Below are 20,039 nucleotides of genomic sequence, written 5' to 3' on the forward strand. Positions count from 1 at the left end.
CAAACTATTTTGGGCCCCTTCGAAAAAAGGTAACCATGCCTATTATGGCCTTAAAAAAAAAAAAAAAAAAAAAAAAAAGCCAGTAAAATAGATGGTATGTAAGGTTTGTGATAGGAGTTTCTACCATCGTAGGCATAGTCACCAAAGCTGGGCTCTTTTATTTCCCAAAGTAGCTTTACTTGACTTTAATGAGCTTGATTTAAATACAAATGATGGTGCAACCAAATCCTCTACCTGCTGAAAGTTGCAGCTGAAGGGTCAAGTCCTAAACAGACACGTAGAGTTTAAAGGGATATGAAAAAACACTCACAGTTCCAATCATTGACCAAAATGTGGCCCTATCTACAAGGAGAGGTCACAGCCCCTCCTTTCCAGGGGTCTAGTGGATGGGTTACAGATCTCTGTCTGAGCATACTTGATCGAGAGTTCATGGTTTAACTCTATCAACAGGAAATATTGAGACAATTAATATTTTCCTCTAGAAGAGAGTGCTATCTTTTTTTGCTTGCCTTTTCATCCACCAGACTGTAAACTCCCTGGCCAGAAAAGAAAATCACATCTCTTTTTTCACCATGACATCTCCAGTGCCTGAGACTGTGCCTGGCACGTGTTAGGTGTTCCACGAACATTCATTCAGTTTGCTTGCAAATTACCATGAAAATAAAATGTGACTCTTTACATTCAAGATTGATACACTGAGAAACTTCATAATGAATTCATTTATTCAATAAATATTTCTATTATGCTTTCCATGCTCTAGGTGCTGGGGAGGTCATGAAGGACAAGAAAGACAAGACAGGCCATCTTCATGGAGCTTATATTTCAATTGGGAAAGAAAGACCATAAGCAAGTAGACCAGTAGAAACAAGATAATTTCAGCTCATGATAAGTGCTATGAAGGAAATAACAGGATGGTACTGACAGAGAGTGACAGGATGGAAAGGGCATGCTACTTGACATAGAATGGTCAAGAAAGCCCTCTCTGAGCTAAGGACACTTGAGGTCTTCATCTCTTAAAATACATCATAAGTGGAAGGCAATGGTTTTAGGAAGCAATGTTGCTTCTTAGTAATATTCCACCAACGGACACTTTGCTAGGTGAATAAATGGATAAAGAGGTACTAGTTGCCATGCTAGAAAACCAGACAACTACTATTTAATTTCCACTCTTTTAGAATTACCTTTGTATCCAAATTCTATTCTCTGATTTTTTGATACCCCCTCTTCCTCTGACTTCTCTTCCCCAGCAGATGAAATGCTTGGAATTCCTTTATTCAGGACCTGCTATTCCCAACGGTTAGCAATTTTCCAAGGTTGCTTGGACTGATTTTTTTTTTTCCCAAATCAAGGATAACTCTTAACCAATATACTTTTATTGCTGCCCTAGTTCCTTAAGAAAATCCCTTTGTTTACAAAAAAGCATAACTATTAACAAGCTAAATTTATTGAGGAACTACCGGCTTTGTGTAAGAATGGAATTTTAAAAAGCCAGGGTTCAGAGTGAACCACAAGCAAAGTAGGAGTCAGTCAGCTGTACAATTTTGAAAGCAAACATAGAAATAAACAGAAAAAAAAAACATTTAACCTTATGGAATAATAGGGGAGTTACCTATCAGATCAGATAAAGAGATTTTTTTTAATAAGAATATATATTTTAAAAGTGAGGATATGCTGAAAAGGGAGTGGTGAAAGGCTCTTGTACCCTTTGAGAGGAATATAAACTTTGAGAAGTGTTAATTTTGTAATATATTAAATTTTAAAATTTAATATATTTAATATATTTAAAATATTTAAATTTTAAAAATGCACACTTTGATTCAAAATCCCACTCCTAGGAATTTATCTTAAGGAAAACAGACAAAAATATGAATACATATGAACCACATTCATTGATACATTGTTCATAATAACAACAATTGGGGAAAATCTAAATGCTGATCAGTTACTCAGTGAAGCAGGTTGCGCATCTGTTCAATGGAATACTATGTAGGCATTCAAAAGAATGGTGTGTAAAGAGATATATAAGTACACACACACCCCTCCCAGGCATATACATATACACACTCGTATAAATACACATACACGCACATATAGTCGTCAGGGTCTACACTGAAACATTGTGCTTATCTCTAGAAAGTGGCTTGTGCTATCACAGTAGGATCTCAGAGACTTTTGTTTTCTCCTTCAACCTTTTGTTATTATTTGATATTTGATTCTTCCGCATTTGGCATACATTATCTTGGTACACGGGAAAATAAACTACTTCAAAAATGTTATTATCTTCCATATTTATTACACCTGGGAAGAGAGGCATGAACAACATTCAGAGAGAGCTAAGCTGGAGTGAAGACATCCACTAAACTTTGCAAGGAGCTCTAAGATCAGGAATCCAGACAGCTGAGATGACATGTCAGAGGCCAGATGCTCATGGAGCAGAGGAAACAAGCATCAGTTAGGCCCCCGGTGCCAAGCAATCACAGGCTGCTGGTCTGAAACAATGTTTTAGAGCCAAAGAACTCTACTAGAACATCTGTTCCATCCATATGTTCAGTTTACAGGGTTCTCAGCATTTAAGTTTGCAGACCCACAACTAAGGAACCTGGGAGAAGTTCCAAAGGAAAGTAACAAGAAAAAAAAAATGGCTACATGTTTGGAAAATGTATTATACAGAAAACAGCCTAATAAAACTCTTCTTGTTTGGAGGGGGGGGGAAAGCAAACAAACCAGAACTAGTAAGAGAGCTGGTATCGGTTTTCACATGAATCAAGGGCTATTTCTTTAGTAAAGGAGAATAATGTCTCTGTTGCTAATGATATCATTAGAAAGATAAGGCTAATATCAATGATAATATGAGTCAGATTTTTGAAAGAAGCATCTCAATCATAAAAGTCCAAAAACAAGTAATAACTTGTCAAGGAAGCTGTCGAATCTCTGCATTTAGTGATCTTAACAGGGTTGACGGTCATCTTTGTCAGAGTTTGCATACGATGTTGCCCAGAGGCGTGCTGGAGAGCCTACAAGGTATCTCCAGAATCCTATCTAAAGTGTCAGGCTTTGGGGGCGCCTGGGTGGCTCAGTTGGTTAAGCGTCTGCCTTCGGCTCGGGTCATGATCTCGGGGTCCTGGGATCGAGCCCCACGTCGGGCTCTCTGCTCAGCGGGGAGCCTGCTTCTCCCTCTCCCTCTGTCTACCACTCTGCCTACTCGTGCTCTCTCTGTCAAATAAATAAATAAAATCTTAAAAAAATAAAATAAAAATAAATAAATAAAGTGTTAGGCTTTGGAAACAGAGCAGGTGAGGTGGCAAATGTCTACAAAGGTGCTTCTTCTCAACTCAAGAGTCTTCATTCTGGGGGCGCCTGGGTGGCTCAGTCGTTAAGCGTCTGCCTTCGGCTCGGGTCATGATCCGAGGGTCCTGGGATCGAGCCCCGCATCGGGCTCCCTGCTCAGCTGGGAGTCTGCTTCTCCCTCTCCCTCTCCCCCTGCTTGTGTTCCCTCTTTCACTGTGTCTCTCTCTGTCAAATAAATAAATTAAAAAAAAAAAATTAAAAAAAAAAAAAAGAGTCTTCATTCTGAAGTCCAGATGTTCTACTGATGGTTCCAGTATAGAAGACATGGAAAGAAAGGCCAGGAAGAGTGAGAGGAATATTTTAGAGCTACCCTGAGCATGTGACCCCAAGTAGAATTCCATAACAACTTTCCACTTGCACAGAGAATGGGGAATTACATCAGGGTAGGCCAACAGCTACTATATAAGATGAAATAACACAAATGCTGTACACTGAGCAGGCAAGCAAAAATTAAAAAAAATGAAAATTAAAACAGAAAAGCCCCAATCCTTAAGAATGCTCACAGTCTCAGCCCATGTGCCCTAGCAGTGAATGTGGAAATTGACAGCAAGAGACAGAAATGATGAAGATGAGGGGGGGAAAAAAGCACCTGACCATAAATACTTCCGAAACTAATAAAATAACGATTGCAGTTGCAAAGAACATTCTTTGGGTAGGCCTGGTAGGCAAACAACAGTCACACAGGGTATACTCATAATACAATCGATAATCATTCGAGAAACAAAACCAACCCGCACAGTTTCGTTTGGCCAAAGCAGGGTGGCAATGCCAGGGAGAAGAGCAGCCGAGGGCCTTTAAGCCATCCAATCAAGTCTCCAGAGGACTCAAAAGTTACCCACCTGTCTTCAAACAAAGCTCATCAAAGTCATGGCAGCAACTGCTGTAGCTCTTACATAGGTTATCACAACGACAATCAGGGGGTCCAACCTCTTGAAGTTCAAAGCATCTGCCCTTGCATGATCCAGAGGTGTTGGTCCAGGGGGAGTCTGATAACACTGCAAGATACAAGAGGCAAGAGCAATGGAATTGGGAAATGGGTCATGTCATTGCGGAGAGGGGACAAGTGAGAAGGAGCGCAGAGTGGTGACACAGTCATGCTCTAACTGAGCAGCCTGGCGCCATCACCTGCTAGCTAACCCTGGTCAGGCTGCTATGGCCCCTGGTCAGGCTGCTATGGACCCTTGGCAGGTCGCTAAACCTCCTATGCCAGTGTCCTCATCTGCAAAGGGGGGGATTAACGAAAGTAACTGGAAATTATAATGAGAATTCAAGGAAACAATCCATGCAGAACACTTAGCAGTCTGTTGGACACAGAAAGTACAATGAATGTTGGTTGTTGGTTTTATTGTACTGTTTACAATTATTATTACTACAGATCTGGGAGGGTTAGCATCTCTGTGGATGCTAATGATGCCAACAGAGAAGAGAACACTGATGTACACACTTAGAAAAAAGAGTTCATTTCCCTCTTTGAAAATCTGTAACTTTTTGTAAGGAGATTTGAAGCTAAATGTTCTGAGAACAGTCTGAACATAGGGAACTGAAATAGGAGACTTGTAAGATCTCTTCCAGTCATTAAATCTACACCCATAATTGGAGTAACACAAACACAAACACCACAATCTCAGCTTGTCAAAAACAAATCCTCTTTATTTTCTATGATACAACTATATGTCTAGAAATCTCAAGAATCAGCTAAAAATTTGGGGGGGGGGAACAGACAAAAATTCTACATATTTGTATGATATAAGCAATTAAGTTGAAAAATTCAACGGAAGTTCCATTCATCATAGTGCCTAAAAGATATGATATCTAGGTATAAATTTCATCAGACATATGTAGGACCTACCTGAAGAACACATTAAAACTCTACAAAAAGATATTTCAAAAGATTTCATTACATGGAAAGATATACCATCTTGGAGATAAAAATAATTAATGTTATAAAAATATCAGTTCTTCCTAATTAAACTTGAAGATTCAATGCAATCACAATAAAAATATAAAGAGGAGTCTTTTAAACTGGAGAGGATATTAAAAGTTTATAAGAAATGAATATATGAAATGAAAAACACTGGAAAGGAGAGTAATTTGGTGAAGACTAGATAGTAAAGTATATTCTGAAGTTAAATAATTAAAACAGTTTGTACCAGGAAATAAGTAGATCAGTGCTGAGGGTGGGGATGGGAAATAGAGCCAAATATATGAGAATTTATTTATAATGAAAGCAATTGGAGAAAGAAAGAAGGATTAATTAGGAGGTGAAAGAAGGATTAATTAGTAAGTAGTGCTAGAATAACCGGCTGACTAGAAAAAAATTAAGCTGTATCCTCATTCTAGCTTACAAAATAATTAATTTCTAATGAATGGAAAGTGTAAGCAGTGTCCTACCTGTTGCTAGGAATGAAATTTTTTGTAAAATAGAACACAATTTGGAAATGCATATGAATCTTTCACCCCAAAATTCCATTACTAGAAATTCACTTCTCGTGTATATTTGCAAAACTTTGTCAAGATATATGTACAACACCATATCCATAAGTGGAATATTGCCCCAGCCCTCACAAAGAATGAGTCAGATCTGCATAGGCTGATATGGAAAGGTCTACAAAATATATAAACATGTTTTTTTAAAGAGCAAAGTGACAGAACAGTATGATAGTATTAAATATTATACATTGTATTTTGTGTCAAAAATAGAGGGAAAGAGAGCAATGAGGATATAAATAAATATAAAAATAAAAGCAGAGCCAGAGAAGGGAGGGGCGGCAGAGGCGTTGAGAAAACGTACAAGTGTCAATAACCTCCCTCCCCCCCCCAAGAAACTCTTTACAGGAATTATATTTGAGCAAAATGACTGAGAAAGAGAGAAGCAGAGGGATTTTTTTAACCTTTCTGTAGTTTGAAACTTCTACAATTTTATAAATGTCTTTTGCTTGTTCGCTTTCTTCTATCTCCATCCCTGTGTGTATATATATCCCTGAACATATATATATATCCCTGTGTGTATATATGTATAAAGTATGTATTATATAATAGATATTATGTATAAATAGCTTAACAAATTTTATTGATGGCATGCTATGTATAATCTTATTTCCTTATTTATGTTTATGAATTTTTCAGTTTTTTACAATTAGCACACATTACTTTTAAAAACAAGCAAACATAAGAAGCAGGCAGAGAACAGAAGTTAAATAACATTTCCAGGTTCACTGAAGCCATTTATCTGAACATCCCGTTCATCCCTCAGTCCCTTGTCCTTTTAAAAGTCAGAGTCACCCAATCCTAGCCTTTATGGCATCAGATCAGTTCAAGTAAAGCAAACAGATTCACTAGACCATGAGATGTGAAACGCTTGTGCATGGTTGATTCTGGGATGTTGAAATACGTACAAACCGCACCAGCTCAGTTTAGGAAATAATGTCAAGTTTCCAATGCAGTGCCTTACCTCTGGTTCAAAAACCACATTTTTCTATTGACTTTGGCCAACCTATCAACAGTGCATGCTGGGCCATAAGACACGGTAGGAGGAGGGGGGTGTTGAGATGCGCAAAAAGTAAAAATAGAGAAAGCCCTATAGTAAAAACAAAGATAAGAAAAACACTTATAATTGAATTATTCCTTTTTTTAAGGGTACCGTTTAGCCAGAATCAGTAGCCATCTAATAAATTCTGAGGAGAATTCATTCCCATGAGCTGCAAACATAAATATGCTCAGCTATGCTTATCGCTGAGATAATGCTAAGAGGTCCAAAGGCACATTGTTCACAGTTGTTGACTTGTCCTGTCTTCTCTTCTTTATGGTGTCCAGCCTGCATTCGAAATATTCCTCCAATCATGCTCTTTGCTTTTCCTTCATCACAATCTCTTCCCTATTTCTCTCTTTACTTTTAAAACATCTGTGTGGAATTTCAGCCATTTTAAACCTTTCTCCATCCATGCTGGTCATGTGATTTTTACTATATTCTTACAGCCTTGATTATTCTCTGACTGTATCCCCCACTTTGTTTTTGAAAAATAATTGAATCTCACTCAATAGCTTTCCCCCGAATGATAATCTTCTTTGCCAAACCTTAAATGGAAGACAGCTTTGTTAAGCAAGAGTTGCTCTTACATTCATCATGCAAACACACAGATCATAAAAAGTGTTGGACTCGATGTTTACCAACAGCTTGCAAGTAAGAATAAATTCTGGGGCCAGTATGGACTAGGGACACATATGCCAAATTCACTCTTGGCTGGCTTGGACTCAGCTGACAATGGCAGCAAGAGAAATGGGGAGATGAATTGATCCATGTAGTTCTTCCAATCCAATAATCTCAAGAATTTGAACTTCTGCACCTCTTTTAATCAAATCAGGTGATAGAGTCACATTCACTTTGCCTTTCCAGGGCCCATCCCACCCCCTCCATCTTCCATAACAAGCTCTAATCCCCATGCTTTTCTAGCTCTGCAATCATCCTCCACATTTGGCTTTTTCATTCCATGCCCATGTCTCATGTCCTTCCCCCCACACCAGCCTAAGGACAGATTTGAGGTCTTCACTTTTTATTGGAAAATTTTAACCTGGTTCCATGGTTAAATATACAAAGATTCTCTGACTTAGTATACGTCTAAATTCTAAAATCTGTAAAGCTTTCCTTTACCTGACCTAAATCAAGTTCTATAGTTTATTGAACGGTGTGATGAAAACTGCAGGATCAGTGGATTTGTGGTGTCTCATAATTACTGAGACTTCCATAAAAACTCAGAACCAACAAGGAAGACAAAAGACAAAAACAAACACCTTGAAAGGATCAAGACAAAAATGTGTGATAAGTATGGAGGTTTAGAATTTCATACGAGACATTTGCCAATACTTTTATGAGATTCAAATTCTATTGCTGCCTTCTTAATTACATATTTAAATAATGTTATTTCACTTAAAGATGCAACTCAGTTCCAGAATGTTAAAAAATAACTCTTATAGTCTATACAGACACATTTTCTTATAATAGGGACTTCAAATTTTAAAACATATATATATGTACATATACGATAGGCATAAAAAAGTGCTATACATTCCTTATTTTTCACAGAAGCATTTCATGATTTAAAAACCACCAACATAAAAACATGATTTATTACACTCAAATTCATAATTCTGATAGAAACAAGTGAAATTATTTTCACTTAGTTAAGTAAAATCTTATTTCTAAAACATTCCATCGGGGCGCCTGGGTGACTAAGTCATTCGAACATCTGACTCTTGATTTCAACTCAGGTCATGATCTCGGGGTCGTGAGATCGAGCCCCACATTGGGCTCCATGCTCAGCGCAGAGTCTGCTTGAGATTCCCTCTCTCCCTCTTCCCTCTGCCCCTCCCCTCCAACCACTCTTCAAATAAATACATAAATAAAATCTTTCTAAAAAGATAAAAAATAAAACATTCCATCTTACCATACATACACAGAGGCGGTGTCATAGAATTCTGGTGCCATTTATATGGGGAAAAACTACCAATAATTTAATAGACCATTGGAAAGAACATAATTCATGACAAGAATTGTGACCTACTCGTGAGTTCATCCCGGACCCCCAATCCTGTTTTCCTCTAAACCCCTCTGCAAAATGGAAATTTTCTGATTTGGATGATGACTGGCGAGGGAAGCAGTATTTAAGTTTGAAAACCTTTAGTTTCCTAAAGCTGGGAGACTCTTTCTTCTAAGCTTTGCGTGGTGATCCTGTGGTCCAGGATTTGAGAGATGGCACCCTGTCTGTTCCTCCCGTTCTCTGTGGTCCTCAGCCCGAGTGCTTCCTGAAAGTGAGAGGAAAGGCTTGCAATGGGCTGTGGGCTGTGGTTATGCCGCCTCCTGTTGAAGAACACTGACACAGAACTGGTTTTCCTCTGTCTGCCTGCCATGTCTAAAGCAAAACCACAGGGAAAGGAGGCGGTCAACATGGACGACATTCAAGATGCTGACCAACTCTAGCATTTAATGCTGTCTTATGCCTCTTCTGGAGTATATGATTCATCCTTTATGGTCATACTTTCTTGTACCACAGTGGCCATGTGTTCTCGATACCATTGACCTCAGCCCATAGTGAGCAGCACTTACATACTGGCCTCCATGTTAGTCTCTCTGCTTCCTAAAGACATTAGTTCCCATAAATACCCACTACAGTGGCATCCATTCTCTCCTCCTTGTCAGATTCTGGACCAGCTTTTATGGACAACTTTTTCAGTAAATAGGTCTACCTGGGAAGTTTTCAGGCACCTGCACTTTTAAGCGTTTATAAACACAACATTCTCATGTAGAAAGATCTGGTAAACTAGAAGAAAACAGTTTTCTATGCAACGTAAATAAAATAGATCAAAAACTTTAGTTCAACTTTTAAACCCCTCAAGCAGCATTTATGATGGTAGTCAGTAGAGTATGTCTGAATGGTTTGCAAATCTGCCCCCAAACAATGAAACGCTGTCATCAAAATCACAGGTATTGGCAACTTGAAAAAGTAAAAATTTAGACCGTGGTCTTGGAACATAAGTGAAGATAAATTAAATGTATCATCATATATTTAACACTTCATATTCTCAACAACTCTAATACGGCATTTTGTTCTCGAAAACCTTTTCCGATAAAGAGGCAACATTATTCCCGTTTTTCTGGTTGGAAAATCAGAACCCTCAGGCTAATCTGAGCTAGCAAGGGCCTGGCTAAAATTTTAGACCATCTGAATACAACTATAGCACTGTTTTTGTTCACAAAGGATTTTTTCCAAATTCTGCACACAGGCTATGAGTTTGATGAAGACATGATTTGGAAAGGTTTTTTGGTTCAAGAATCTATGTGAATAACTATTGAGGACTGAGATTTCTGGTCACGCAGACAAGATAGAGGATTCTGTATAGTTTTAAGATAAATGAAAAACCCCTACTCCAGAGCTCCATTTAACAAAGCCCTGAAAGACCTGTGCCCTCCTTAGACTCTTCTTCAGACAGTTTTATTCCATTTACTTAAAACACCCTATGACTCAAGGCACCTGGGTGACTCAGTTGGTTAAGCAACTGACTCTTGATTTTGGCTCAGGTCATGAGCTCAGTGTTGTGAGATCGAATCCCATGTCGGGCTCCATCCTGGGCATGGAGCCTGCTTCATATTCTCTCTCTCCCTCTCCCTCTCTCCCTCCCCTCCTTGTCTCTCTCTCTCAATAAATAAACACCCCTGACTCTACATTATATTTAACATCAAGTCCCATCAAGTCATGAGAAAGTTTTCCTTCCAGAATCATGGCTGTTGTATTTGTCAGCTTTACAGTTTCCTACATGCTACTTTGCCATCATCAAGACAGTTTTTCATTGTAGAATGAGATTCCAAACTTTATCAGATGAACACAAACCTTCCCGTTCCTCTTAACCATTGTTGTTTTCTCTGCGATTCACAAAGACTCACTTTACTCATAAAGCTGTGGGAGATCCTCCTCCTTTTACATTTACTCATGAATTTCATTCACATCTACACACTTTTAAACTTTGGAGCCACTAAAAATGATGACGAGTTGGTTGGGGCTTTCGAGTCTCTATTAGCCAGTTTATTCACAAGCTCACAAATTTCCCTGTGTCTTCCAAGTATTAAGTCGCTTATATTTCAGAGGATATTCCATTTCCATCTGGAGACTGAAAGGGAATCTATCACAAACTTCAGTAAAATTACCTCCACTCTCACACCACAACCATACACATACGCACAAGTACGTGAGTGCATGCGCACACACCTGTATACACATAAATTCTCTTGCAATCTTAAAGGTAAATCAAGCTGGCTACACCAGATGTATGAACAAAGATGTCAAACTGATGTGCACTTATTATTTACATTTTCTTTGAAAATGTATTCTAGCCATCCCATGCACCTGATTGACCATTATATTTACCCAATAGAATTATAATTAGCTCTGCTCATTTCATATCTCCTAATAAATCCATAGATCTCTCTCTCTTTTTTTTTTAAGATTTTATTTATTTATTCATTAGAGACAGAGAGAGAGAGGCAGAGGGAGAAGCAGGCTCCCAAGGAGCAGGGAGCCCGATGCGGGACTCGATCCCAGGACCCTGAGATCATGACCTGAGCTGAAGGCAGACGCTTAGCCATCTGAGCCACCCAGACGCCCAAATCCATAGATCTCTTATCATCTGGTAGAAGAAACCCTATTCTACCAGTACTTCCGATAGATCACTAGGTCCTAACAATAAATCCAGCCAACAAGTGTGCTAGTTAGTTAATTATAACAGTCTGTTTGCACTGCCACAGCCTTGAAACTAACACCCCAGTCCATAGTACAGCAGTGAGGGTCTGCCCTGTGTGTAGAACATTCTCACCTATTGCTGAGGACTCTGAGAAACTACATTTACTAAGCAAGGAAGTGCATGCTTTTGAATGGGAGATCTTGCTCTGGTCAGTCTGAAGCTAGCTAGCCATATATTAATACCCTTTGTGTTCCATTTGGTCAAACAGTCTTGAAGCACTGAGCTTCTCAGGATTTCTTTGGAACATGAAAGCATTGCTGAAAATAGGCATGGTTGCCTTTCCTTTTTAGTATCTTGTCCTAATACATATATAAAAGTTTGCCCAATGCTTTCTGATGTGAAAGCCTTTCTTACAGAATAACCAACCACATGCATTATTTGAGGGAGGCCCTTTCCAGGCACATATAACATTTAAAAAGATGAACATGCTTAAACTCTCTGCACTATGCTCTCATCCAGTTTCCAAAGTATATCTCTGGTCTATATTCAGGAGAAAACAACCATTAGTGCCTAAAAAGCTGGTAAACTACAACAACAGAAAAATTAAAAATAAAAAGTGTTCAGGCATACCAAAATCCTAAAACTCAGACTTAAATGGCATTGTATCCCAACTAAGCTTCAAAGAGGTAGAATTTCCACTGAAAAATTATTTTAGAAGATACCATAAAGGCCTAAAATAATCAATGATTTAATTAAATAATTCAAGAAGCAAATATTCTGTACTACATTTAAGATCACTCAGATGTATACATTATAATATAGATTATATTATTTTTACAGAAGTAACATAGACTCAATAGTTCTTAGAGCTGTTTCTTATAATGTATGGAGATAATTATACACAAAATACATTTAAGGATTAATAAATCTGTTCTATACTTTTCAAGTTCTCCAGTAGAGCGCACACAAATTCAAGAGTCAATGAAACAGAACGGATGGAATCAAGAGCTTTTTTTTTTTTTAATCCAGAAAGAAACTTAGAAATCATCCAGGCCTGCTCTCATTATACAGCTAAGGACACAGACGTCACAAGTGACTTGCCCAAGGCCACACGGCAAATTCTATGGATCCAGGTCGTCAGTCCAGAACCTTCATGTTTTCCAAAAAGAGCCAACTTTGAAAATAATGAGTGACTTGATCTTACACATTCATTAAGAAAACACCTTGTCCTCTCAGTTTTGGCTGAAGTAATATAGGACTATGAAACAGAAAAGCAGTTCCTTTTAGGATGCATTGGAAAGAACCAGCAGTGGGCTCTCGAGCTGCTAGCTTGCCCATATGAAGATACTAAGAATCCAATCCCCCTTCCCGTCTGTGCAGTTATAATCAGTGCTAATGGGTATTATACTTGTCTGGAACAAGAAAAAGAGGTCTTTGAAGACAGCATTTGTCACCAATAAAAACAGGATTCTCCAGCCCAGTGATCTCCTCTCCTCTCCCTCCCCAACAGAAGACAACTCATTTTGCCCATTTGGCTCACTGGGGGTGCAATTTTTATGATCTATTCTCTACTTTTCACCCCAACCACACCCCACTTTGACTCATTAAACTACTTCTAATATTATTCTTTCAACCTTCTGGCCTGACTCAAAAGCAACTTACTTGATGCAAGGAAGACCTAGTATTCCATCAATATATGTATCCTGACTTGGTTAATAAAAGTTTGTGCTGGCTGAACAGAGACAGGTGACCATCTTTTAGATCAGTCAGGTCAAAAAATACAGAGAAATTCAAAATCTGCAGGAAAGCAGCAAACACGCTGAGATGTCAGAGAAAGTCAAGAAAATATTGCCCCCTAGAGTACCCATTACTTAATATGTAATTTTTATTTATAAAACCATCAGCAGCTCCAATTTCCAGGAAATTAACCAACTCATTACTTAAGACCTGGTCAGTTAAGCCCCCTCGGTCTGCACAAGGAGCTCCTTTATAAGAATTCCCACACTGCTGATGGCGTAGTGTATTGTAAAAGGAAACGCCTTCACTTTGGTTCTATTAGTTAAGTCAAGGTACACTATTAAAACTTACCTTTCCTTATGCCAAAAGAGAAAACTGGGTGCAAGTCAATCCTGTAAGCTCTTCAAAGCACCTCTTCTCTCTTATATTTTCCCTATTTTAGGTAACTCTTAATCTCATCTCATAGTCCTAAATGCTGAAGTTTCACAGAAAGACAGTTCACTGCTTTTTTCTGCCACTCCTTTTTTTTTTTGGAGATCAGAAGTTTCTGGAGACAAATATTACATCCTATGTCACATGACAATAAATCAAATTCATGTCTCTCCAATATTAAACCAGCACCTGTTCCCACCACTTCTATCTTAGCCTTGTCTGTTAACAAGAGTTTGAATTTTATCTTAACATTTATAAGTTCCAGAGTACCAAGATTGAAATAGCCTGTTAATCACAGAGCAAGCATACATGTTCTCGTAGTTAAAACCACATTCTCTCACCTGAATTACACACAGAGCTATTTTTACTCCAAAGAAATCTAGGACTCAATTAGTTATACTGCAAGATTAGCTTAAAGATGCATTTCTTCAGGAGTTTATATTGATTATCCAGTGCATAATATTTTAAAAGGACTGAGTGCACGAACAGTCGCTACACTTACCTGTAGGAGGGCCTTCATCCCATCCTTCTGCCCTCTTAATTCGATTTGCTGTGAATCCTAAGCAGATATTGACTCCAACAGCAAAAGTGAACAGCGATATTACCTAAGGGAGTAAGGAGATCAAGGTGTCAGGCTAATTAGTCAAATGACATGAAGGCAATTCAGAGGACTTCAACATCAGCACCCCATCCTACAACTTCCAAAATGCACTGTAAAGTGCTGTCTTTGGTTTTAAAACAAAAAGAAGAATCCAAAATCAGGACCTGATTCTCCACATCAAGTCCTTCCCCCTGCAATGCCATCATCTATCCTACCTGATCGGGCCGGAACAGGCTTCTCCTGGCCATGGCAGAGGGTTCTTGGAAAGCCTCTTGCACTGTATTCTCTCTTGCCTACACTGAATGCACTGCTTTTTGGGGCTCTGAGTTCAGTCTATTAACTACAAGTAATCCCACCTGGGAAGTTGACAGCCTCCTCTGATTTGTCCGGAGCTGGATTTCATCAGGATTGGTTCACAAATGGCAGCTCTGAGCCTAAGAGGCTTGAAACATCCCTCTGCTTCTCTCCACCCCCTTATCGGTCCCGCCCCTCTCTCTCTCTCTCTCTCTCTCTCTCTCTCTCTCTCTCTCTCTCACACACACACACACACACACACACACACACACACTTTCATGTGGTTTCCTCTGGTAACATGAGGGTTTCTTATGTTGCTGTGGCCAATAACAGTGCATGTTCATTTTCCTTCCCTCACAAAAACATGGTTTTAAAAAAGAAACCAAATGTATTTGATCTGATAAAAACAAAACAGAGCTGTAAAAGGGTTTCCACCAGCTTTAAGCTTTTAAGGTTTACAATGTAGTTATTCAATGTAGTCAACCTCACGACTTTATTTAAAAAAAAACAAAAAAAAACAAGGAAAGTTTTATAATTTATAAACGTAACAACTTACCCCTGTCTTTCCCATTTATTTATTTTTTCTGGCAGTTTAAATGACCCTGTCCCTACTGCCACATTCTCAGCTACTCCCAACTACTCAAATATTTCTCACGATAAAATCTCCCAAGATTGTAACTAACACAAGAGATAGCATTATTTTTCCTCGTGGTGTTGTTAGCCTTTAGAGAAGTAACTTTTATCAAAATACTGGGAATGCCAGCTAAGCAGCAGAGAGTCCTTCTGCCCTGTGCAGAAGGACAAAGTATCTTCAGCCTGTCTCTTCTTCCTGAAAAAAAAAAACTGTCAGCTTGGTTTTTATTGGGGGGGGAGGGGAGCGAGGACGGAAGGGGAGGGGCTGGATGGGGAAGCTTTATTAGTGATTGAATTTAGGAAGGAAATCTCAATGGCAGCAAGAAGTTAGCTTTAAAAACGGTTTCCCTGATTATTTTCCAGTTGCATGGTCCTCTAGCCCCCAAATGCTGTCCTTTAAGGCTGTTGTAAATGTTAAAAGTTCCTTTATGAAGCATTTGGCAACCAGGAGGCTTCTAAAAGAAATCAAGGTCTCTAAATCTGAAAGTTATTTAAATATTGTCTGCTTTTTGGATTCAAAGGAGGGAAGAAGGCTGGCCTTTGGTTTCCCTCGCGCCAGGCCCAGGGACCATCAATCTCGCGCTGAGCATCTGTGTGTCCATAAACAAATACAGCGCTTACCATGCAACACATTACTAACGGGGCAGTGGCTGGGTTCAAATTAAACATGATAGCACAAACATGAAAGCACAAAAGCAAGACCTTGTTTACAGTGGATTGCACAGTAGGCCTGGGTTTCATTATATATTCTAGAATTCAGTAACAGCTAATTGAGAAAAAGAAAACACTGCCAAACTTTAAGTTGCCTTTCTAGAATCCCTTCAGTTTTGTACTCTTGCAAAGATGGCAGGCTTCTGGATTTTTCTACAAGAGTCACTTGCTTTAGTTTCTGTGCCATACTGAAATGATTTGGAGTTGGGTATTTAGCAAGGCTTATGAAAGATGTTAACCCATGTAAGAGTCTTCTGCTCTTTGTGTTCAATTTCAAGATGCAGCCTTGCTTTTACAGCAGAAAACTGTACACCGAAAAGGAAAAGCTCAAGGTAAATCTGGGACTGCCTTGCATTGTATGCCAATGGTGTTCCAAATGTTCCCCAAAACCCTGCTTCCACTTCTCTCTAACCTCCCTGGCCCTTGCCAACTTTAGATTCTGTCTGACATTTGATTATAGAAACCCAGCTTGAGGATAATGAAGGCTCCCCTTGTGGAAAAAAAATAGACCCAGAAGCTGAACATCATCCATTAATTTTTTTTGACATGTAGCATAGCTGTGCAAGGAAAAAAGCCTTAAGTGTAATAGTCGATCCATAATTGGCTTCTGTACAGCACTTGTTATCAATTATCTAAGAGGATTGAGCTCAGGCATTATTTTCATCAACCATTCTGTCAAGGAGATTTGTCTTCAGGTCGTTGTGCACACGGAACTCATTAAAACACACATATTCACAAGAGCACATGTGCACACACACATGCATACACACACACACACACACACCATCTAACCATCGTTAAACAGAATTTTACTAAAAGACATCGTGATGAATTAACTCTCAGGGGGATGATACCTTCGGCATCAAATCGACTACAAAATACAATTACCCTTCATTACCGAAAACTAAGAAAACGAAAAAAATCTGGAAATGCATACCATAGGTCTAGAAACTCAACTAAGTGACTGGAATGTGGTCCCCAACCTTCTGTAAACACAACCCAATTAAGAAAGTCTACCTGATCTGGAGTTTAAGATTTTGGAATAATGTCACCCATGGTTGGGTCAGTAAACAAGAAAGTGTAGGAAAAAGACTAAAATTAACTTCCAGAATGGTTTATTAATCCAGCCATATGTCAGAGAGAACACTGCCCCCTGGCAGAAAAAAAACCCCAGAACTATAACAAATCTTGGGACAGTCTCAGGCCTTAGTAATCATTCTGTGGTTCTCTAGCTTTATTGGGCATAAGAATCACCCCCGGAGCTTGTTTACAATGTGGATGCTTGCGATCTACTCCCCAAGATTTGGACTCAACAGGTCTAGGGGGCAGGGCGAAGAAACGAGGATTTTAGAGGCCAGACAAGAACTTCACAATAGGTTCTTCTGATGCAAGTAATGTAAGGAGCACATTGAGAGAAACAGAGCATTGGCATAAATTACTCTGAGTTAATTTATTTATGTCCTGCATGTTGAATTGTTTGGTGTCATTCATAATGTAATTTTAATATATTACTAAGAGCATTCACTATTAATTGGACATTAAAGTCAAGATCTCTTAATGACACACCATGGCTGTTCCTCCATGAGAATCATCTCCAAACTGTAAGCAGCAGAACAGTATTTTATTTACTTTGCTGGTGGTACAAAGCAGCAGTGTGTGTGTTGCCTGATTGCGATACAGTAGTTGCATTTATACTAACTAATGCACAGTCTATCTTTCATGAAATGGTTCTGTGAATCCTTGTTCCCAAGCCCTGATTAAGGTAAGAGGGCTTGAGGTTCGTAGTGAGATTTGAAAGATACATAATTGAAGGTTGTCATTCTTGCCTCCTGCTGTAACTACAAAATTTTCATGAACTGATTCAGACTTTATCTACATCCACTTTCTCATGATGCAGAATTAACTGCCTAATGGTGTCTTGACTCGACTTAACACTGTTCCCGGAATTCTTCTAAGACTTTCGTGTTAGGCAATTACTGACCACCTGATTTTTCAGCAGTGTCACTTAGCAGTAAATACAGCATATACACTAAGAAAGTAAGAAAAGAGAAGCCACGTGGATTCTCCCTATTTTAAAACTCTTTGAACTGAGTCTTGTTTTTTAAAATCTGCTGTGGTTGCCGGCTATTAGAAAATTCAGGAGAAAAACAGGACAGCAGTCTTTGCGAAAGGGGTTTACCAATCTAAATTGAGCAAAAAATTATGGTGGCTAATGGAGGAGCAAGCTGGCTCAGTTGCTCCCGCAAGTCAGGACTGCAGATGTGTATATAGACACCACTTAAGATTCTAAACCACAGATGCAAGGCTTTATGGGTAATCTATGGCCCCAGGAGGTTCTCTGGTGGAGAAATAGCATACATCTATTCAAATGCGAACAGGACTTGTGTTATTCGTTATTACACAATTGAAAGCTGAAATCAACACTGGCACATCTTTCAATTTGCTACAATTTATATAGCAAATCTCTATGCATGACATTAATTCCCAGTGGAATCTAAGTATACGCCCCCCCCAGGAGAACATTCTCTATCCTCTAAGAACAGTCATTCATTGGACAAATATTCATTAGCTCCCACTGTGTGCCAAGCACTGTTCTGGGCACTAGTATTATATGGGGAGCTGAACCAAGCACAGCCCCCTGCCCTCCATAGCAATCAAATAGACACAGAAATAAAACTAAAATTGTAACTGGCTAAGTGTAGAAATGTAGAAGTAAATGTTGCTGTGAGAACTTATGATTTTGGACTGATCTCATCAAGAGGGTCATGGAAGACTTTGTGGAGTATGAGTGGAGCTGAGATGTGCAGGGTAGGTGGGAGTAACGAGGTAAGAGAGAAGATTCTAGACAGAGCGAACAGGATGTGCAAAGTTCTGTGTAGGGTGGAGGCTCAGCACACCCATGATATGGAAAGACAGCTGGTCTGACTAGAGTAGCAAGAGCAAAAGTGAGAATGGTGTGCAATGAGCCGAGGGATCAGAGGGGCCAGCTCAGGCGGGACTTCCTCTGTCATGTGGGGTGCTATTGTCTTTGCCCCACAAGCGATGGAAAGCCTTAAAAGGACTTATGCAGGTGAAAGTTTACTCAGATTTTGAAGGATGAATCTTTGTACAGTGTGGACAGGAAGTAGAGGGAGTCAAGGACAGATATGGTAAATCAGCTGGGAGATGATGGAGTAATCGAGGCGGAAGCTAGTGACCCCGGCACCAAGCAGGTCATGGTGGTGGAGAGGGAGAACGCTGGGAGAGTCAGCGGAAAGACCCATTAATGAACTGGGTACAAGGATCGAGGGGCAGGAGGGTGTAAAGTGTGACTCCCGAGCTAATGAATTTGGAATTGGATTGTGATGACCAAATACATAGAGTACTCAGTAAAGTCACTCCTTCAGTTTTAATTGGATTATAAAACAGAGGTGGAGATATGTACCCACTTGCTAACACTCTAGAATTAGTTCAAATTAAGGGATATGGCTAATAGCTTTAACACATTTGTCAGTAGTTTTAAAAATCACCGAAGCCAGTTGCTTTAAAGTAACCTTGGGATTTAAATACTGAAAATACACGTACTCATAATTGAGGTTTAAAAGGAATTGCTGCCAGGAAATAAGTCTGCTTTGTTGCTAACTCTAGCTTATAATACAACATTTTAAAACGTAAAAGTCAGTTTGTCTACTTCTTTTCAGCTACTCTAAGAGCTGCACGCTCAATTTCCAGGCGCGTGGACGAAGGACATAACAGTTGGGCAAGAGGGCTCCCCCGCGTATGCAAGAGCTCGTGCGAGTTTTCACGGGTGCGTCTGCTCTGTACGGAGCTCTGTGTAATGCACAGCACGGATGGGTGGGTATGTGACTGCAGAAAAGACGTCCACCACGGAGCTGAAGGCTCATCCTTCACCTTCCCGTCTCTCACCCTGGCAGGCTGCGAAGCTACTGGCCATTCCACTCGCAGATGAAGAAATGGAAGCTCCAAGAGTAAGTGACATCTTCAAGCCAGGTCTCGGAACCAGATCTCCGAAGCCAGCTTTGTCCCCTTCTCACTCTAGCATGACATCCCTCTG

At 39.5% G+C, this 20,039-nt stretch overlaps 1 protein-coding gene across 5 annotated transcripts in view; it reads right to left on the reverse strand.

Annotated features, from left to right (window-relative positions):
• ENPP2 (ectonucleotide pyrophosphatase/phosphodiesterase 2) overlaps positions 1-14,796 on the reverse strand; it is a 78,391-nt gene extending 63,595 nt beyond the window's left edge. For all 5 annotated transcript variants that reach the window (XM_044914293.1, XM_044914292.1, XM_044914291.1 and 2 more), the window contains exons 1-3: positions 14,563-14,796; positions 14,249-14,351; positions 4,188-4,343 (exon numbers count right to left, since the gene is read on the reverse strand). In XM_044914293.1, the coding sequence (XP_044770228.1) occupies positions 4,188-4,343; positions 14,249-14,351; positions 14,563-14,595 (292 nt within the window). In that variant the 5' untranslated portion in view covers positions 14,596-14,796. The remainder of the gene's footprint in view (positions 1-4,187; positions 4,344-14,248; positions 14,352-14,562) is intronic.
• Between the last annotated feature and the right edge of the window lie 5,243 nt (positions 14,797-20,039).

This window comes from Neomonachus schauinslandi, chromosome 4 (assembly GCF_002201575.2).
Source record: "Neomonachus schauinslandi chromosome 4, ASM220157v2, whole genome shotgun sequence".
Taxonomy (NCBI): Eukaryota; Metazoa; Chordata; class Mammalia; order Carnivora; family Phocidae; genus Neomonachus; species Neomonachus schauinslandi.